This window comes from Bombus pyrosoma, linkage group LG3, assembly GCF_014825855.1.
Source record: "Bombus pyrosoma isolate SC7728 linkage group LG3, ASM1482585v1, whole genome shotgun sequence".
In the NCBI taxonomy this organism is placed as follows: Eukaryota; Metazoa; Arthropoda; class Insecta; order Hymenoptera; family Apidae; genus Bombus; species Bombus pyrosoma.
This window is the reverse complement of record NC_057772.1, coordinates 10,511,687-10,532,985: the sequence shown is the minus strand read 5'-3', so window position 1 is coordinate 10,532,985 and position 21,299 is coordinate 10,511,687. Positions and strand designations below refer to the sequence as shown.

At 28.9% G+C, this 21,299-nt stretch overlaps 3 protein-coding genes across 11 annotated transcripts; 1 reads left to right on the top strand and 2 right to left on the bottom strand.

The window, feature by feature from the left end:
- Nucleotides 1-747: 747 nt before the first annotated feature.
- LOC122577945 (zinc finger protein 354A-like) lies at nucleotides 748-12,199 on the bottom strand. 3 transcript variants are annotated; one of them, XM_043749680.1, is made up of 9 exons: nucleotides 12,066-12,199; nucleotides 11,294-11,897; nucleotides 10,173-10,316; nucleotides 5,653-5,769; nucleotides 3,131-4,759; nucleotides 2,756-3,040; nucleotides 2,416-2,646; nucleotides 2,152-2,333; nucleotides 748-1,871 (listed from the first exon to the last, which is right to left on the bottom strand). In XM_043749680.1, exons 2-9 carry the CDS (start codon nucleotides 11,426-11,428, stop codon nucleotides 1,397-1,399), a joined length of 3,198 nt encoding a protein of 1,065 aa, XP_043605615.1. In that variant the 5' UTR covers nucleotides 11,429-11,897; nucleotides 12,066-12,199; the 3' UTR covers nucleotides 748-1,396. The 3 variants fall into 3 exon arrangements, with proteins under 3 accessions (XP_043605615.1, XP_043605616.1, XP_043605617.1); XM_043749681.1 differs by lacking the exon at nucleotides 10,173-10,316; XM_043749682.1 differs by lacking the exons at nucleotides 10,173-10,316; nucleotides 11,294-11,897; nucleotides 12,066-12,199 and adding an exon at nucleotides 6,124-8,057.
- LOC122577946 lies at nucleotides 11,949-16,443 on the top strand. 4 transcript variants are annotated; one of them, XM_043749684.1, is made up of 7 exons: nucleotides 11,949-12,109; nucleotides 12,553-12,717; nucleotides 12,915-13,107; nucleotides 13,195-13,577; nucleotides 13,650-14,643; nucleotides 14,725-14,934; nucleotides 15,007-15,601. In XM_043749684.1, exons 3-7 carry the CDS (start codon nucleotides 12,965-12,967, stop codon nucleotides 15,209-15,211), a joined length of 1,935 nt encoding a protein of 644 aa, XP_043605619.1. In that variant the 5' UTR covers nucleotides 11,949-12,109; nucleotides 12,553-12,717; nucleotides 12,915-12,964; the 3' UTR covers nucleotides 15,212-15,601. The 4 variants fall into 4 exon arrangements, with proteins under 4 accessions (XP_043605619.1, XP_043605618.1, XP_043605620.1 ...); XM_043749683.1 differs by lacking the exon at nucleotides 11,949-12,109 and adding an exon at nucleotides 12,226-12,482; XM_043749685.1 differs by lacking the exon at nucleotides 11,949-12,109 and adding an exon at nucleotides 12,279-12,404.
- Nucleotides 15,425-21,036, bottom strand: LOC122577944 (DNA excision repair protein ERCC-6-like). 4 transcript variants are annotated; one of them, XM_043749677.1, is made up of 16 exons: nucleotides 20,694-21,035; nucleotides 20,193-20,425; nucleotides 19,838-20,124; nucleotides 19,649-19,705; nucleotides 19,511-19,573; nucleotides 19,280-19,409; nucleotides 19,056-19,208; nucleotides 18,851-18,978; nucleotides 18,604-18,758; nucleotides 18,217-18,531; nucleotides 17,955-18,149; nucleotides 17,695-17,844; nucleotides 17,511-17,621; nucleotides 17,229-17,432; nucleotides 16,259-17,162; nucleotides 15,425-16,170 (listed from the first exon to the last, which is right to left on the bottom strand). In XM_043749677.1, the coding sequence occupies exons 1-16, from the start codon at nucleotides 20,781-20,783 to the stop codon at nucleotides 15,989-15,991; spliced, it is 3,357 nt and encodes a 1,118-aa protein (XP_043605612.1). In that variant the 5' UTR covers nucleotides 20,784-21,035; the 3' UTR covers nucleotides 15,425-15,988. The 4 variants fall into 4 exon arrangements, with proteins under 4 accessions (XP_043605612.1, XP_043605610.1, XP_043605613.1 ...); XM_043749675.1 differs by having other exon boundaries at nucleotides 19,649-20,124; XM_043749678.1 differs by having other exon boundaries at nucleotides 19,649-20,124; nucleotides 20,811-21,035.
- Nucleotides 21,037-21,299: the final 263 nt, after the last annotated feature.

The window sequence follows — 21,299 nt, the reverse complement described above, 5'->3', positions numbered from 1 at the left end:
TTAACTACAGTAGAATATACAATAAAAATGTAAGGTTCTATTTGAAAATTCAAAAATGATCTGTACAACTCATTCCAATGTTATCTCAAGGTCAAACAATTATCATCATGATATGTCTCCCTTGATACCATTCAACTTTCATCTAAAGAATTTTTTCATATTTCCATTAGTTACAGAAATAATCGCAGATAAACACTTAAAGTACATACTGTATGTATGTACGTTTGTCGAAAAAAATAATAGATTCGGAAAAGCTACTGCTATTATTTCAATGTTGAGCTAATAATTCTCTGGCGGGTGGGCAAGAGAGTTTAAGCAAAGAGGAAATCTTTTCTTTGATGTAAGTCAAAGTTATTAGTTTCACAGGGAAGCACATGTAACATTTAAAATGCAATGTAAGATTAGGTATTAGATTTTGGATATATTATTAAAATTTCAGGTAAAAGAGTGGGAAAGAAATGAAATTAACATGTACTATTAGAACCATAAAAGACAGTAGCAATGTAGTAGAAAATATTAGTATACTTATCCTGCTGACGAAAATTTGAGTTATACTTTTTCGCCCACCCACTAGAGAATTTCAAATGACTATCATTGCTTGACTCCACAAAGTGTTCGGCTTGGAATCATTTTATTTGCAAAGAATTAAAGATAGATAAACAGTATTAGTAAAATCATTTTTATAGACTAAATTTTTGGGATATGGATATTAAAACGTCTTTATTTTTTAATTTCTTTTTAAATAATACTTTATTTGGTTTAAGTGGCAAGCATTTCGTGTGACTTGTCACTCTGATATAAAAAATTGAACAACTAAAAAGTTATTACTATGATAATAATTACTATAAAGAGATTTTAATAATATATACTTTCACATAAAAATCATTCCTGCGTGAATGAATATATTTTCAGCCTAATTACTTTAAATAGGAACTTTTGCAATTATAAATTTAATCAGTCTTCCCTTTTTTCTTATAACTAAATAAGCGTAAGAGTGTATCAACTCGCATTGATACACCTTTCCATAAGTAGAAAAATAGGTTTATACTGATAATTTTCTTTAGTCTTGAAATTAATTTATTATCAAGACAAGATAAATAATTTTTTAGAATCATCAAAATGCACGAACAATAAAATAATGATAAATTACGTACTGTTTCGAATATGAACAGTAGTAATCAAATTAACGTGCAAATCGATTTTCATACGATAATCTATTTAATCTATAGTCGATTGATCACAAACTGTATTTCTCGTATAAAAATATTATATAATATTAAATCTTAAACATTAATTATCATCTAAATTTAGTCAAACAGTTATCAAAAGTTGTTAAACATAAAATGTTTAAAATCCTACTTTTAAATAATAGGCGTAATTTAATAAAAAAAAGATATTAATAATTTTCTGGTCCTAAGATGTTTTCAAGAATTAACACATTTTCATTTTCTGGAATTAATCTGTCATTGATATTTGTGACTTTAATTGCATTGATTTCAGAAGATTTCATTACTACTTCTTCATTATACATCTTATCAGAATTCCATGTTTTTTCTGTTGGTTCAAAGCAAGAAATATTTAGCCCTAATTTGCAAAGATTTAATGCAGTCTTTTGTTCGTCCTCCACAGTCTTTACTACTAACATTTCATCATTCTGGTTTTCTAGAGAAACTTGAGACATAGAATTTGCCATATTACCAGTCTTTAGTTCTGCAGTTAATTCTGCTATATTATTGAATGATATAGTCCTTTCTCTCCTACTTAAAAGATTTTTTAGCTCTGGATTCGCCAAAAATGGTTTACATCGTTTAGTATGTATCTTCATATTGTCCAGACGATTGAAAGGTTTGTCACATCCAGGACAATGAAATCTATAAATAAGACATATATTATAAGTAAATAATATTAAAAGATTATTGACATATTGTCCGCCAAATGACTCAATATATATTTATATATTTTAAATACCTTAGTAGAAAAATAAAATTATTTAATTGTTTTATACTGCATTTAATATCTTACATTGTTATTATAATATTAAAAGTATTTCAAACTTAAATACTTCAATTAGTTCTAATACTTCCAGTCATTAGTAAATTTCTCAGAATTCAGTGAAGTAAGAGACCATTAAGAAACTATTAGAAACCATACCTAATTTTGCTATGTACTGCCATGTGAGCAGCTAAATGAGACTGCTGACCAAATGACTTTTCACAGACATTACATTTGTACTTTCTAATACCTTCATGTTTTAAAAGATGTTCTTTTAGTATTTGACTACTCTTATACACATTTGGGCATAGAGTACATTTGTATTTTGCAGCAGCGTGAACCTATGAATATAATTTGTGTTTTTAATTATATTCCAAATCAGTAACTAATTAATTTTAAATAAATTAACAAAATATATCTTACATTTTGATGATTGTGTAAAGCTTTTCTTGACTTGGTGTGTTTGCCACATATGTTACATACATAATCTTGCATGTGAATGTTTCTATGATGTGTTTCTAATGCTTCTGCATTAGATAAATAAGCAGAACATAGTTTACACATAACAGCTTTATCTTTGTTGTGTACGATCATGTGTGCACGCAATCTGCTTTTTGAATAAAACTCTTTTCCACAAAGTTTACAGCTAATATCCTATAACAGTTTTTAAATGAATAAATAAAATACGGTAATTAATATATTAATATATTATTTAGTTAATTAATATATTATTTAGTAGATTAATCAATTTTATTGATGGTACCTTCATTGGTTTATGAGTAGCATTATGATAACTTAATATTTGTCTACTGGAACTTGCAAAATCACAGAGCTTGCACTTGTATGGACGGGCACCTGTATGAGTATTAATATGCTCTTCTAATAAAATGGCATTTACATATCGTTTTTCACATAGATGGCACGCGAATGGTTTAATTTTTAAATGACTTTTTCTTATATGGCATCGAACATTGGTAACAGTAACTGTGGCAAAGTCACAAGCTTTGCATTGATAGGGCTTCATTTGTAAATGTCCCCAAATATGTACCTACAAGAATTCAATATGACTATTATTATGTATTTTATTACAAATTTGAATAATTTCTTACGTATAATAAAAATAATTTGTACAACTTACTTGACACTTATCCATCCTGAGATAAAGGGAACCACAAATATTGCAGCGTATATTCTTTTTATTAATTATCGTCATGTTCTTTTGTACTTCTGCCAAATTTACAATCGACATGTCCACCGTATAATAAGTCTCAATAGCTTGTTTTTGTTCGTCACTTATCAATTCGGAGATTTTTCCAAACGATCTATCTTTACTTTTAATTTTATTAAAACCATCTTTACTGACTCGAGATAATGAACGTTTGCTGAGGTTGCATTCTATCTCATTTGTAGTACTTTGGTCTATTACATCTATTGCAATGCACGGTTCTGTGGAATCTTCCTGCATCATCTTTGGATTTGATAATTCATTAGATTGCGAAGACCTTATAACGGTCACACGATTTTGTTTTGTGAGTATTTTTGATTGCGGATTATTAGAAACATCAGAATCCTTAATAATATTTTGTACTGTTACTAAATTAGTCTCACTATTTTCAGTTTTTTCAGATTCCTCTTCCAATGAACAAGATATCCGCGTTAAATCTACCTTTTCTCCTTTTTGATCATGATTCTTCACTACAGTTTTATCTTTTTGTATTAGTATCTCATTAGGAATCAAAACAAGCTGATTTGTCTTCTCAGCCTCGCTAGGAGGAGTACTTTCTGCTTCTCCTTTCTCTTGTTTTACAATAACTGATATTGCTTTACTTTTTGCAGACCAATCTTCTGTATTGTTTAAATAGCTGCCAGGTTTTTCTGTGCTTTTACCGTCAGATTCCATTTCTCTTAATTTATTAATTACTAAATCATCACCAATATGATGATTTTCATTATTTATGTATACAATATCAGGTTCGTTAACTTTGGTATAAATTATATTTGAGGATGTGTCCACCACTGCCACCTGTTCCTTCACTGCCTCTTGCTCAACTTGTGGTTTGGAGGAGGTTTCAATATTATTAATCACACTATTGGACTTATCGTTATCATAAATAACATGTAGACAGCTTCTTTTGCATTTGTTATCCAAATTTTTTAAACTACTATTTAAACTATCACTCTTATCCATATCATTTTGGATTATCTTTTCTTTTTCTTCTTCCCTCTTTTTCTTTTTTCTACTGCCTGCTGAGAAACTGTCTCCTCTCATCCTCGTCAATTTGCTTTTCCGTCCTTTTCTACGTCCTACAGGCTGATATGTATTTATACTAATGTCCTCCTCATCTTTTTGCGATCTCTTCAAGTTATTCGTTGGCCTTGTACAAATTGCAGTCTTTTTTGATATATTGTCGTTTAAATTTTTATGTTTTAAATTGTTTGTATTCTCTTCTAAATTACTAGCATCACGCTGGTCACTCCCCGATATTTTTTCACATGAAATTACATTGCTTAAATGTACCGTAGTTTGTGTAACCGAGTGAACATCATTAATAGGAGAATTATTTACGAGATTGACGTTTTCTTCTTTTCTTTCAGTCCTGTAGTACGACGTATTATTTTCAGACAGATAATTTTTTGTACCCTTTAGACTTTCAGGTGATAATGCTTTAGCTTTCCGTTTCATCTCATTCGCAGATGGAACAGCGTTCTCCTTATCAGATTCAGCATCGCTATCTTGCTGGAACTTCTCATCTGTTATATTTTGACTCTATAAAATAGAAACAAAATACTTTCCAATCTTTACGAAATGAAATATTAGCTTTTAAATATTTTAATCCTATAATTAAAAAAAAAGAAAATAAACGTATTTTGATTACGTAGGCTATAATCAGTGAAATCAAAATGTTCTTAAAATCATATTCAGCAAATGAATACAAAAATTAAATCTTATTCTTTTTAAGATTTTAAATATTAATTTCGAAATATTCTATATCACATATGAATATAAAAATGTTATTCAACCGTCTAAATTGTTTCAAACGATATACGTGGATTACTCCGGAAGCGGAGGAATTTCAAAGATTTCGAGGTCACTTCTATCTTTTTTTTTAAATTGACCTATATATCTTTTTATACACTTTTTTTATAATAGGCTCAATTTTCTCTATAAAAAGTATTCAAGCACAGAAAACGATAAGTTTAAAAGGTATTTTAGCTTTAAGTTCATACAACTTATCTTATGAAAAGCAGCGCTTTTACGTTCATATTGTCTTTGTATTTCATACGACAAGTTTTACAAACTTGAAATTAAATACCTTTTAAATTAATCGTATATGAAAAAAGTATACGATTTAATTTAAAAAAATATAAACACCCTTTAGTAAATAATATATAAATATACAACTATTATTTAAAATATAATATATAAAATACAAATATTATACAATCCATTTCCAGTGTAGCTTATATGATGTCGCGTGAATGTCCCAAATTTTTTAATTTTGTATAATAAAATTTTTGTCTATCCTCTTCATCATTTTAAAGGTATCTTCGTTCGTTTATAAAAAAAAATATTGGTATATTTTATTTTCTCTAACAACAAGTAGATATAGGCAAATGCGAGATTTTAGTTAGATAATGTATCAAGTTGCAATAGCTTACAGCCTGCAAGAACTCCTGTTGTACCAGATGACAGCGATCGTAAAAGTCGCAGAAGAATTCCAGGATGCCCAAACATCGCAAACAAACAATCTGCGGCAGCCCATCGTTCTTCTTTATCTGAAACAACAAAAAGAAACTTCTGTGTCCAAAGAATGATCCACGTTATCTTTATAGATAGCATAAAAAAAGCACAATACTTTACTAGAAGATATACCCCAATTAATCACAATCTATTTTGCAATCAAATAAGACTAAATCTAAATGACTTTAAATTTAGTAATAATATACTGCTATTTCTACTATTTAAAATTCTACAGAGGAATTATATTAGTAACAGAACAAACCTCGTTGACTCGTATCTTTTATGTACATGCAAGATAAAAATAAATTACCATGCAAGATGAGTTAGAAGTGGTATGGAGAAAAATAAGGCTGAAAATCAAATAATTAGCGGTCCCAAAAATATCGTACCTTTATTGAGAAAAATTGTGGAATCCTTAAACAAATGTATGCTTTTTTCTTTATTGTCGAAAAATTGTTATATACGCTAATTCATACTGCACATTAATAACATATTAATGTTTACCTTAAGATATATACACAGTATATATAGTGTATATATATACAATATATATATCGACTTACTTATTACCTACTAAATGGAAAAATAGATTGGTTTAACAAACGTCTTGTACAAAATAATAATTATTGCTTATCACTTATGTTATCTGAGGAAAGAGTTTAAATGTTAGACGTAATATCCTTCGCACGATTTTATTAACAGTTCTCACGGGGAACAATTTGTCCCGAGAAAAAGTAATAATCATAGTTCATACATAATTCTTTGCGCTCTTGGAAACGCGGTAGACAAGTAGAACGTTTCACTTCGTAAAAAAAAGTTAAAGTATTATACATATACTGAATATCCTGAAGCATTGTATAAAATAATAACTAAAACATTATCAATTTATTATCATCATTAACTAAATTCTGCTCCATATAAAACTATTACATTCTAAGTAAAAATAATGAAAAAATGTATAATTATAATTATTCCTATCTTTTATCACTTAACAATTATTTCATGTAACATCCCTTTCAAAATATTCAATATAGTTCCTAAATTATATTAGGACAATTTGAGCACAAAGAATTACGACTAATTTTCCTCTGAAGGAAGATCAATGTTGCACGTGATACGTACTCAAAGAATCATTAACGATTTTTTCATTCACCAATGCTCTTGCTTAATACATGAATAAAATATATATTGAGTTGACCAAGGCACTTACGATATAGTTCTACGTTTTTCTTTCTAGCAAATCACATAATATGCTTTCTTACATAATTTATTGTATACGCTACCCTTATAGCAAAATATCCGTTAGTTTTAATAATATAAGATCTATCGGAAACAATAGTCCACTTAAATCTAAAGACTTTTCATCATCAATCAATAATAATATATTTTGCAAATTTTCAATTTTCTTATATGAATCATTATTTTTGTTCTGAATCTTCATCTATATACATATGTAGTTTTACATATAAAATAGAATCGAAAATATAATAAAATACACTTTATACATGTATTATTTAAAAGTTTTACAGTTCTATTAAAAACAGTCATGTAAAAATATGTAGAAAATATTTTTTTTCACTTCTATATTCTTTCTTGGTCGGAGTTTTTGACTTTGGAAGCCCTGTATTTACACCTTTTCATGAATTAATCTTTCCTAGAAAGCTAACTGTGCGATAGATATACAAATTTTCCATAAAAATGAATCCAATAATACTCTTTGGCTTCCTTACAATTATAAGTATCAATCGTGATGTCTCTTTTTTTACTTTTTGTTATATCTTATTCCAATATTCTGTCATGTTTCATGGCTTGTCTTTATTATAGCTTTGGTAAATTCTAATCAATAATGTTTCACGTGCAAAAATATTTTCTAATGTAGTATATGTAAATGGAAAAAATACTTAGGAGATACCAGTAGTCTCTTAAATGCACACCTACTACATTATGTACAAAATGACGACTAACTTACTGTAAAAAAAGAAAAAGGAAGGAAAAACAAAAAGAAAAACGAGCGACGAAAGAGGAAAAAAATTGAGTGATGCCTATTGCAATTATTCACCCGATAATATAAGTTACTCCAAAATTTAAAAGTAAAATTAATCAATATCTCATGATTAATATTGCTGAATTTTTCGTGATTAAAAAATCTTTTACTTTTAATTCTTGCAGCAATATTTTTGAAAAATTTAATTTATTGAATAGCTAATGCTTTATCGATTAACTTAACGTTGTTTGACTAAGAGTTAAAAAAAACGTCTCTTTTGGAAAGCCCTAGCTCACCCACGAATTAAGTTAAGTCTTAAAAAAAATATGAGAGTTATGTCAGTACCGTTACTTTTCGTTGGACGCAGTGGAAGCAACGTCGCCACTAGATGCGTTCTTCTGTTTGCTATTACTAGTCTTTTTTTCTTCAAAGTGTCTTTTTCTATGTACCTTCATGTTATCACGCCTATTAAACTTTCGTCCACATTCCGGACAGGCATGCTTTTTTTCACCGTGCACGTGTCGGTGTGCAGCCAGATGACTAGCTTGTGCGAATCTTGCACCACACTTTTGGCAGATATGTTTCCTCAGCCCTTCGTGCTTCAATAGATGTTCGTTTAGGAATGCTTTGGAGGCGTATCTATTGTTACAAACGTTGCACACGAACGGCTTAGGATTTGAGTGTTGTAACACGTGAGCCTTATACTTGGACGCGACTTTGAACGTTTTACTACAAACTTCACAAGTGTATGTAGTCGCGTGACGCGTTTTAATATGTTCATTCAAAACTGAAAGACTTGAATACAGGTTGTAACAGAATCGACACCTGAAATTGCGACGATTTTTTAAATGTACGCTAGCTATATGACTTAACAATCTCGTACGGTACGGGAACACTTTGCCACAATATTCGCAAGCTAAGTTCTGCGGAGGTAAGTGTGATTTCATGTGGATTTGTAGAGACACTTTGTGATGATAACTTTGACCGCAGTCTGTACAAGAATAAGGTCTCACACCTTTGTGCACGTTGTCGTGCTCCATTAAATAAAATTTCGACTTGAACCTTTTTGGACATTTTGGACATTGTATCGGTCTAGGATTAGTATGTGAGCATCGAATATGCTTCATTACATCGGACTTGCATACGAATTTAGCGTTGCACAAAATGCAAGTATACTGCTTAATACCGAGGTGGGTTTTCACGTGAACCATACATTTGTCCTTACGTTCATAGAACTTACAACACAATTTACAAGAGTAGCCGTTTTGATTATCCGTGACGACATGTTCGACGTTATCGTCGACACGAATTTCTTCTCCGTCGATCCTGAAAAGTTCTTCTGGGTTCTGAGAAGCCTGCCATTTCTGCTCGAATTCAGCAGAATCCTTCAATTTCGTTGAACTGCCATTCTTCAGGCTACTGTTGATAATGGTGTTTATTATACTATTTACTTCTACACAACTTTGATTTTGTAAAAGACCAACGATTGCCTTGTCCACCAAACAGGAACCCTGATCTGGAAATACTCTCGCTCGAACAGTAGCTACATCATCACTTTCCTTTTTACATAATTCTACAGTAAAACTAATATCTTCAATGTCGCTGCTTTGATTTCGGGATTCTTTTACAGAAACTTCGATGTTTGGAGAGTTTGACACGATACTTAGAAGTTTATTTAATGCTGATGTTGGAATTTGTATAGTGTGTGGATCTTGCTGCTTTCCAACCAGTTTCTCACCAATTTCATTAGGGCTATTATGTGGACTAACAGTTATTTCTGTGGCAGTATTATCATGACTTCTAAGTCTATTTGCGATTGGCGTATCAGTCACTGTTTCGTTTGCAGCAGTTGTTTCTGTACTTTGTCTACTTCTAAGCCATCGCGTGGGAGTTGTTTCAGAACTTTGAACAATTTGTATATTCTCTGTATTGTCTCCACTTGTACTTTGAATATTATTCTGCTCTTTTGGAGCTTCTTCATTGCCTTTTACTTGTTGTTGACTCCTCAAGTTTCTCTGAGTCTTTGTAGCTGTTCTTAAAACACGTTGCTCTACTTCTTTAACACTCCCATCATTAGGAGAATTAAGATTTTTGTTGGTTTCATTGTTGTTGTTGTTTGTTGATGTACTTGGTGTTGTATCTTCAGTCTTTACTTCAGCCTAGAGATAGATTGAAATAAAAGTAGAAGTGGGTACCAGAAATAGTTTTATTGAAGAAAATAAATTCAATCCGGTATTTGTGGTACATACTTTTTATTATAAATACAAATATATTAAAAACTGCATATTTAATAAACAATTTTTTATGTTATGATTGAAAATTGTTTTATGAACCAAAATACCAGATGATACCACTTTATACTATTTGAATTTCAAAGAAAAAAGTGAGCTGCATGCTCTGGTAGCATCATAGATGAGCGGTAGAGCTATGTATTAAATTTGAATACGAACTTACAATCTCTGTTAAGGGTGGTAGATTGTATCGATCGCGTAACACTTGTTGGGTGCGAAGACACTCCTCTTGGAAGTCGCAAACGAATTCGAGCTTGCCCAGACATTGAACACAGATCGCCTTGGGCAGAGGATCCCTTTCATCTATCTGCGATTCAAACAAAATATCTAAATACTAAATATATGTGATTTTTAAAATCTTACTTGAAGATCTGATTCTGTACAAATTTTAATTGAACTGAGAAACCATATTTTGTCTTGTTAAAGAACAGTTATGAATATATAAACAATTTAATTAAAACCCTACCGCTCTGTAGATACACCATTCTGGAAATTCTTATAATCTGGTACCCACTCTAATAATACATATTGCTAACATTCATACTTATCATTATAATTGTGTAAATACAAAAATATTAATAACCAATTACAAATATCTAAAAACAAATATATAATGTTTATGTAAAAAATATTGGATATAGAATTAACAATTACTTTCTTATGTTTATATACACTTGAAAAAATAAAGATAGATTAAAAAGATGAATACTTTCAAATCCAAATTCAGTTTTTTGTTAATCAGATTCCAAGAACAAATTACGTTTACAAAACATTGATTACAAAATATTTCATTTTAAAAAAGATATAAAACATAATACAATCATAAAATAAAGAATACCAATATGAGGATAATAAACAATTACTTACAAATTAGATATCTTGTATTTAATAAAATAGTCATTGTTATACAGTATATAATCATAACATATAATTATACATGTCTCTAAATCATAAACATATTACATACAATTATTTAGGATTTACTTAAGAAGTCTTTAAGTCTACGTAAACAATTTGACATACATTTGGAATAATAATATGAAACTGGAATAAATATTTCTTCCTCAAAACAAACATAAAACATAGAAATATATATGATATTAGTACTAAAACTACACAAGTGAAAATTAATGCGAATAAAATATAATAGAAAAAAGGTAGCAAAAAAAGAAAGAATATCTTTTCTTCTCATGCTCTTCTCCCCTCCGGCCATTTTTCTAACCCCCTCCTCTAACTACAAACGGGGCCCGGACCCCATGACACACCTCTTACATTTGTACTCACCAGAATGTTGATTTTTGTGTGGATCTTTAATCCTAAAAATCGTTTGGTGCCTTCCTCACCGAAAACGTCGATGTATATACTCTCGCACTGACCGCAAAGTCGACAAATTTGCGCGTCTCCCTCCCCTAACTCCATTTTTGTTTACGTTGAAGGCTGCCTGAATTCGCTTTCGACTACTTGATCACACTGAAAATTTATCATGGAACCGATGCTTGTATTATTTGGCCCGATCCCCGTATCATCAGCCGCTTGTTTCAACGATGCCACAATTTTCGAACTCAACCAGATTACCGGCAAAATAAATAGAAATGAATTAAACAAAAGACAAAATTTTAACGTTAGCGTTACTACTTGCTCGCTGATCTGACACGGGGATGTAGCCGCGTTCGGGCCAGACTAGCATACATTCACTTCCCTTCCCCTCCGCCGTTGTACGAATTTCGACCAATCGATGATCTCTGTTTCGCATTACACATTTACCGTGTTCGTAATTGGTTGCTGCCATCGCGGTCTAACTTGAAGCATTGTATATAGACCGACAGTAGATCGACAAAGTGATTGAAAATTTCGACTTTTTTCCTGGGTTTTCCCATTTTTGAATCTTCTAAGGCACGTAAAGAGTAAAGCGATAAGCTTATATTATTGTAGCCATATTGACATTAATAATCAGTAATGACGCATTGCCGCTCAATTGTTGTATAACCTATTTCACATCTATTTCATGCAAATCTAAAAGTTTTATTTATTTTATGTTTATTTTTCTATCACTTACTTTGTGTCTTCTTATATTTCATGTTATATATTCACGGATTAATGGTAACTAACTAATTTTGGTGTTGTGTACTGTGCATTTAAGTATCTACTATTAACACTCTTGAGATTGATATTTTGTAACTATAATGATATTTCGTAACGTATTTAGTGTATATGCAATATGTAGTACTTCATATTTATCCAGTTTTCTGTCCCTAATAATATTTACATCTTTATTTATTACTTTATTTTTGTTTTTTGCATTGTTCATAAAAATAACAAGAAGATAAACAACAGATGATATAATGAAAGTATCATTTCAATTTTTCGGTGAAGTTAAATTTAATACAGTAGAACGGTATAAAGAAATATATTAATTTTAGTTATTAAAATAATCAAGGAAATTAAATGATATTTATCGCAAAGATATGAATGGGTATATACTCTCTAAAGGAATTTCAATTTGTTTAAAATTTAGAGTTATGTTGTTATTTTTGTACTTTTAGGTTAAGTTATAAAAGAATTTAAATAAAGATTAATGACGGAAAGATACAAACATTTAACTGTCAAAAATATACAAGATTTGTGAACGTCATAAGAGAATTTAAGTGGTATTGGTGATTCGTATAATTTTACGATATTATTGATAACCAAAGTACAAATATTTACAGGTATTGATTCATTTCATACTTAATATACAATATCTTATTTGTAAATATCGAATATTTTAAAACTATTAATTTAATTACTATTAATTTAAGAATTATGGATTACTATTTTATAAATCTCTTGTTAATACTAAGTGATATTTAAAAACTGTTTTACATATGTTTCAAGAAACGAAACTTCATTTATTTTTATTTTATAGCATGTAAATGTTAATTAAAGAAGGTGAAATATTTAAAAAATGATTTAAAAATGAGCACTTTAAACAACTCTATTATAATTTGTTATGAAAATCCAAAACCAACGAAAGAAAAAGCATTTTCAAGAAAAAAAAAAGTACACAAAAATGTAAAACGAACATTCTATGAAAGTCCACTGAGACATATCCAATTAAGGTAATGGAAAATGTAAAGAGAATTTGTACGATATGTATAAAATGTAGACATATATATACACATAAGTATTTGTTTTTGTAATTGTAGTAGCAAAAGATGGGCACAAGCACAAAAACGACTATTATGTAATACTAACCAAGTTTGTAACAAAAGAAAAGATTCTTTTTGCTTTGCAAAAGAGTCTTTACAAGATAGCGTTATTATTTTAAGCGATAATGAAAATGAATCAAATAATAAAGATGATGAAAGTAAACAAGAAATAGAAACAAGAAAGAGATTCTTAGATTTGTCAATAAATGGTGAAGGAAATCCTCAATGTAATTCAAATGAAACATTAAGTCAAATGAAAACTACAGTAGAAGGACCTCCAAGGAAGAAAAGGAAAAAGGACATTGTTGCATTGTCAGAAAATAATTCAATTTGTCCTTCAGTATCTAATACAATTATTGATTTAGATGATGAAAACATAGGTAAAAAATGTTTCCTACAAAATAATAACATTTTTCTAACTAAGAATATTATTGCAATTTAATTTGTTACAGCTTTGGTATCAGATTCTATAAATCAAAGTTTAGATGATATTGTTGTGGTATGGTCATCAACAAAAACTATTCCATCATCTGCTGAAACTATTCCATCATCTGTAGAAACCGTTCCACTATCTGCAGAAAGTGTTCCACCCTCTGCAGAAACTGTTGCACCCTCTACAGAAACTGTTCCACAATCTGTAAAAACTCCTGTGTCAAGTGCAAAAACTCCTCCACTATCTGTAAAAACTCTACCATGTGCAAAAATTCCTCCACATTCTGTGAAAATTTTACCATGTGCAAAAACTTCTCTACTTTCCATAAAAACTTTTGTACCATCGGTAAATCAATCAGAAGAAGAACCTATAAATCGAAAGAAGAATGACAGAATTTTTATGATAGATACTACACCAAATAAAAACAATCTTAGTTGCTTACAATCCAATGAAGATATATTGGAACAATATGAAACAAATACTGAGAAGGATGCAAAAAACAAAAAAGAAGAAGAAGAGGAAAGCGCGGAAACTTGTTTACCTTTCAGCAAACGTAGATTGAAATTTCCTAAACCTCATAATATAAGCAAAAACATTATGATGACAAAACCAAAGACAACTCAAAGATTAAGAAGTTTCAGACGACCAGTAACAAACTATACTACATCTACATTTACATCTACTACATCTACTATATCCACTACATTTAATACATCTGCTACATCTACTATATCCACTACATTTAATACACCTATTATACCTACTATATCCACTACGTTTGATACATCTACTATACATACTATATCTAGTACAAGTACATTACCACTTGTATATAATATGCCAGTTGCATATAACTATTCTAATTTATATGACTTTTCTAATCCTGGATTTCAAACTACTTTTGAGCCTAGCTTTATGTCATATCCTCAATTATCTACAACTGGATCATCTGTACCTCAACCACTTAATAGGTTACGGGAGATAGTTATTGACGGCAACAATATAGCTATGGCGTATGATGATTGATTATTTGAAGATTATATTTAATTTATGTATTATAATTATACGTGCAGCAAAAATTTAATATATTCTAGGTATCGTAAACATAAAATATTTGCGGAGGAAGGAATCAAGATAGTCGTAGAGTATTTCCAAAAGAGGGGTCATTCTGTTAAAGTATTTGTACCTCATCATAGAAGATCATTAAACCACCCATTACTTGAAAAGTTATACACAGATGGAATAGTAATTTTTACACCAAGTCGTGTTATCGGTGGTAAACGGATAACTCCTTATGATGATCGGTAAATTGTTCTTCTTTTTAGCTATTGTGAGAACTATTTATCTTATAAAATGGTATTCCTTATCACTTCTAGGTATATATTAGAATATGCAACAATGTGTGGAGGTATCGTAGTTTCTTTAGACCAATATAGAGATTTATATTTGGAAAAACCAGAATGGCGTGATACAATTGAAAAGAGACTATTGATCCCAACATTTGTAGGAAATTATGTTATGTTTCCTGAAGATCCTTTAGGTAGAGGTGGTCCTACATTGGAAGAATTTCTAAGACATTGAACGTAAAAGGTAGTAAAGAATCAATGTAAATAGAAATTTAGTTTATACAGATAAGCTTTTATATTTTTTAGTGACTATTTAATGAATAATAAATTACAATACGTATATATATATGTGTATATACATATTGTAACTTATTTTATTTGTAATTACGAAAAAATTATAGATAGTATAAGAAAGATTAATACATGAGAAAATATTTGATTAATCTAATTAACAAAAGAGAGCAGCATTTTTTTATTGTAAAAATATGTACATTTGTCGATTACTTTCCAATTTATCTTTTACATGTAAGTGCCTAAGATATAAATTATTTCGTATAGGTAATATAGTGGGGTAAAATTATTGTATGCTTAAAAATAGTAAAATGAAAAAGTTATTGTTTCTAAACCATTGAAATACATTACAAAATAATATATCATTATATTTAATATACAAAAATAGTCTAATATTTAATTAATAAATGATTATATATTAACGCAATATTTTATACACAATTAAAAAAATAGAAATTAATTTACAATGGAAATACAAAAAAGATTGTTTTAACATAAGGTTTTGGAAAAATACTTTAAGTTCATAAATGTTCATTGAGTTGTACTTATATACTTGACTTAGTTTCAAAAAAGTGTTATTTTTCTGTAAACATAAATTTAGATCAATATTAAGGAAATTCATTTGTTTGTTTAATTGGAAAATTTAAGATCACTGAATAAAGAATCACTTTCAATAAATTATGTAAATTAAATGTTAAAAACTTATATACATGTATAAAAATCAGTAATTTTTTGGTGACATAGAATTCCACATGGGTTTCCAACACCATTTACGAGATTTACGAATACTGTCCATATTTTCTTGCGCTGTTTCGCGCGCTAATCGTTGCATTGGATTTTTGTCATCAGAATTATATTCTGAATTTGATAATACTGTTTCGTGTTGAAAAGCAGAAGTCACGCCTAAGGAAAAATATTTTATATATTTTACTATTATTGTATATAAAAAATTCTAATAGAAAATACGCTCATATAATAAGAGAATAATTACTCGCTTTGGCAAATAATTTTTCTAAGACGTATTGATCATCTTCAATTGGTTTAGGTTCCTCTGTCAGAGAACGTCCAAGACGTCGTCCAATTAAATGTGAGACACGTTCTCCTTCAAATAGAGCTGAAGCAGCATGCTCTTCTAATCGTGAACTTCTTTTTCTTTTTTCTTTGCAATGATTTTTATTTAATTTTGACAATGTATCTTCATTCATATTCATATTACATGTTACTGTTTCGTTACTTCTATCTAAAATTTCAGTTATATTAGCATCATTAGATAGACATTGTACAGTAGCCTTATTTGATGTTCCATGTATTTTAATATCAGAATTTGATCTACTTGTTAATGTATGATCTTCATCTTCCAGTTTATTATTTAAGATGTCTGCATTGTATTCAATATTTTTTGAAATTTTATTTTGGATATTGTTGTCATTGGTACTTTCTTGAGTTGCAGAAAAAGGTACATCTTCATTTTTTTTAAGAAGATTACTCTCGTTTTTAATACCTTCTTTTGTTAAATTATCCTTGAATATTTCATAATTGTGTTTTAAAATATCTTGATCAATATTATTATTATGGCAACTTGAAACATAATGATTCTCTGTAGCGTGTGCTATTTGTATTACAGATGTAGAGTTTGAGGTATTTTGACTTATATTTTTACTAAGCGTAGCTGCTAATTTTCGCATTTTTTCAATTTTATTAGATGAAAATTTGGTAGACGAAGAAACTAGTCTAGATTGTCCGAATAATTGATCTATTTCACTAGAATTATTATTGATAGATTCATTAAAATTAAAAAGTTCAACTAAATCGGAAGTTTTAAATAATTTATGTTGACGTGGATCTTCTAAAACCTTATTTGCAAGAAGTATTTTAAATATTTGTCTGTGATACATCTGAAACAAAACATTATCTCATAAATACTTCGAAATATTCAGCAAAAGAAAAATTTAAAATTTTACCTTTTCTTCAATAGTACCAGCAGTAATAAGTCTATAAATGGTAACTTTTTTGTTTTGTCCAATTCTCCATGCACGTGCTCTTGCTTGAGCATCAGTTGCTGGATTCCAATCCGGATCATAAATAACTACTCGATTTGCTCCAGTCAAATTTACTCCCAGACCTCCAACACGCGTAGTTAACAAAAACACAAAATATGATGGATCCTGTATGAAAAAGATCAAATTACAAAAAGACTTAAAATATTAATAAAATACATTTTCCGTGTATCGATATATATATACCTTATTAAATAAACGAATTGTTTCTTGTCGTTGTGACATAGAAGTAATTCCATCCATTCTTAAATAAGAATATTCTTCGCTTTGTACTAGAGATTCTAAAACATGCATCATCTGCAAATAAAACTTTGTTATACATTATTTTGTACATAACGTATGTTTATAAACAATTATATAGCTTATTTACTTGTCTCCCTTGAGTAAAAAGAAGTACTCTATGTCCCTGTTTTTTCCAAATTTTAAGAAGGGACCGAACCACTATCATTTTACCAGAGCGCTTCCAGTATCCAAATTTCTCCAATGCTTCATTTGATACATCAATGTCTTCATCTGAATCCTAAATATACATTTAATTAAATACAATGAATATTAGCGCGCTGCATGATATAAATATTATAATATAAATTAAATTATAATTTAAATAAAATATATAAATTATAAACTTACAACTGGATTTGTATAAAGAAACAAATCAGGATGATTACATATCTTTCTAAGCACTGATAATGCTATGAGGAGGCGAGCCCTGTATCTTCTGCTTACTGAATTACTCTTTTCATGCAAAATGAAACTAACATCTGCAGAACGTAAATATTCTTTATATAGTTCTTTTTGTTCTCCTGTTAAACTGCAAAACAGTACCTAAAAAAAACATGAATTGAAATATGAAATTATAAATTCTTACAAAATACCCTAATGTGTAACAAACCTGTTCGTTTTTTTCTGGTAGACTAAGATGATGTTGCACATCATTTTTTGTTCTTCGGAGCATATATGGTGTAATAGTATCTCTAAGCATTGTAGCGACCTGAAGCGCGATAGCTTCTTGCAAAGGAGAAGCATTCGTATATCCTCCACGAGTTATAGGGGTTGCACAATGCTCCAAAAATGCAGGTAAAGTGCCTAACTTGCCAGGTAGAATAAAATCAAAGAGGGACCATAGTTCTTTTAAGGAATTTTGCATAGGGCTACCCGTTAACAAAAGTCGATGTGGTGTAGAGAATTCCTTTACTGCTTTACTGATCTACAAGAATTCAGTTGTAATTGCTTTTGTATCTAATTGTAAAATCGTCACAGATTAAAAGCAAGAAACTACCTTTGCTTGTGGATTTCTTATCTTGTGACCTTCATCAAGTATGACATAGTGCCATTGACTGGTTACAAGTAAATCTTTATGTATAAGCATACCAGAATAAGAAGTAATTAATACACCACCAGATTTTAAAGAGTGCATTAAATACTCCAAATTACCTGAAAAGATATTTATTAATAATATAAAAGTAATAAAATATCACATTATTATCATATGTTAATGCAGTAAGTAACAGATAATTTTATCTTACCGTTATAAGTTCCACATTGATGTAGAACAACCACTCTTAAAATAGGCCACCATTCATGAAAATGCTTTACCCATTGTTCCATTAGAGTAGCTGGACAAACAATTATAGTTGGTCCTAAACCTCTGAACCTATGAATAAGTAGTTATTATTGATTAAATATGTATTATGACTCTGTTAAAATAATCGATAAACAGAAAGTATGTACCTTCCACCATCTGACAGTAATTCACTACAATCTAAACCTGCAAGAAATGCAATTACTTGAACAGTCTTTCCCAAACCCATTTCATCACCTAGTAACCCTCCTAAGCCACGAAGATGCAGTTCCCACAACCATTGTACAGACACTTTCTGATATCTAAAAAAATTAGTCAGTTTTATATATACACATAATAGATATATATATAACAGTCTTTTAATTATTCATACTTATATAACTTTTTCCATATAGATTGAGGGATTTTAAATAAATTATCTATTTTGTGTAGTGGTTCATCCTTTGGATAACCACTATTCTCTACCCTTTCTCTATACATCTCTTCATTTCCATCATCCAAAACTAAAATTCACATAATTCTCTAATTAATAAATAATAAAATTAATAATTAATAAAAGTGACATATTATAATGATTAATTTTAAGATAAATCACTATGTTTACCTCTTTTTGTATGAACAGATTTGGTAAGAGATTTTCTCTTTTTACATGATTTTTCTTCATCCGCTATAAAATTAAAAAAAAAAACGATGCTTTATTAATAAATATTAAGTTTCAAATTAAACTAGTGATAATATGTACCTGAATCTGTTTGTTCATCACTCGGTACATATTCACTTTCAGAATCATTGGTTATATCTGCAAATTTAATGTTTGTTGTATTTTCAATCAATGTCTCTTTAGTATTACCTTTGGAACTATTACAGGAAATGAATTCATTTTTTGAATGTTTAGCTTCTTTGGTAGAATTCTCAACTTTATTAAACTTACTATTTTCTGTTTCATAATTAATATCATTGTTTTTATTTAAGCTTTTTGATGTATCAAATTCAGAAACTAATTTCTTCTTATTAGCTTTGATTTTTGTTTTTTTCACTATTTTAAATTCTTTAGGATGAGTATTTAATAATTTTGGTTTTTTAATTGTTACTGTGTTATTACTAGTATACTTAGATGCCTTTGAATTTTCTTTCAAACGTTTTCTTTGTTTGGCAAGTTCAGCCTGCTGTCGAAGGTATTTTTCAAGATCAAGTAAATGAGAGGATTTATTAAATGTCCTGAAAAATGAATATTAAGTTTAGTTTTTATAATTTTTACTTATAACAATTTTATTAATATCATATACCCTTTAGTTTTTAACAAATCAAACTGTTTTTCAATTGCTTGAAAGGGTGTAATCTCTCCAGTTTGAACTTGTTTTTTTAATTTTTTTTGTCCTGAACAATCTATAGTACCAGTTCCATTATCATTGTTTAGTTCTATTGAATCCTTTTTTGTTTTTATATTTGATTTCATAAAATTATCAATTTCTTTTGATGCTTCATTAAAAATGCTTTCCTCGCTTCTTATTGACAAAACCTAATAACGTTTCTTTATTATTAACAATATGATAAGAATAAATTAAATTTTATGTTACATATTGTATAATAGTGTATGTTCAACTTTTTCAAATATTACAATTGCAGATAGTAAAAGTAATATATTATGTTTTATTGTCATATTTTAAATAAGATATAACATAAATTAAAAAGAAAGATAAGATAATTAAAAAAAAAAATGTTTTATATATTCTCTTCCATTATACAAATTTAAAAATATTCTAACTAAATCAATTTTATAACATAACCTTCTCTCCCAAACTGTTATCTTTCCCATTTACGTGTATATCATTAAATTTTTCATTATCAAAAACTTGTCCTTGATCATCACTTTCCATGATTGCGATAATGAAATCAGATGATACCTTCACGTGTTACAATACAATCTGTGATAAACAATAACCAGAAAGTGGCAAAAAATTGAGAAAATGTATAATTTTAAGAACTACATCTTAAATGGTTTTAATTTTAAATTATTAATTTTTCTGATAGAATATTTGATAAATAAACAATGTCACTCAATTTGCATAATATTACAGTCAATGGAAATAGATATAACTGTTGTCACGCCTAGCTTTACCGGCATATTAAACGTTATTTCACGTAAATATTGTTAGATGGTAGCACTAAAATTGTTTTTTTTCATTAAATTCAAAATAATATTATAACCTCTGTTATGACTTACTATGTACTATAAATAAATAAATGTATATATATATATATATATATATATATATCATTAAATTGTATATATCATTATTATCAATATATATTATTATATACAATTATTATAATCATTAAATTCTATATAAAATTAAATAAATATAGTATCAGTACAAATTATGCAGATCAAA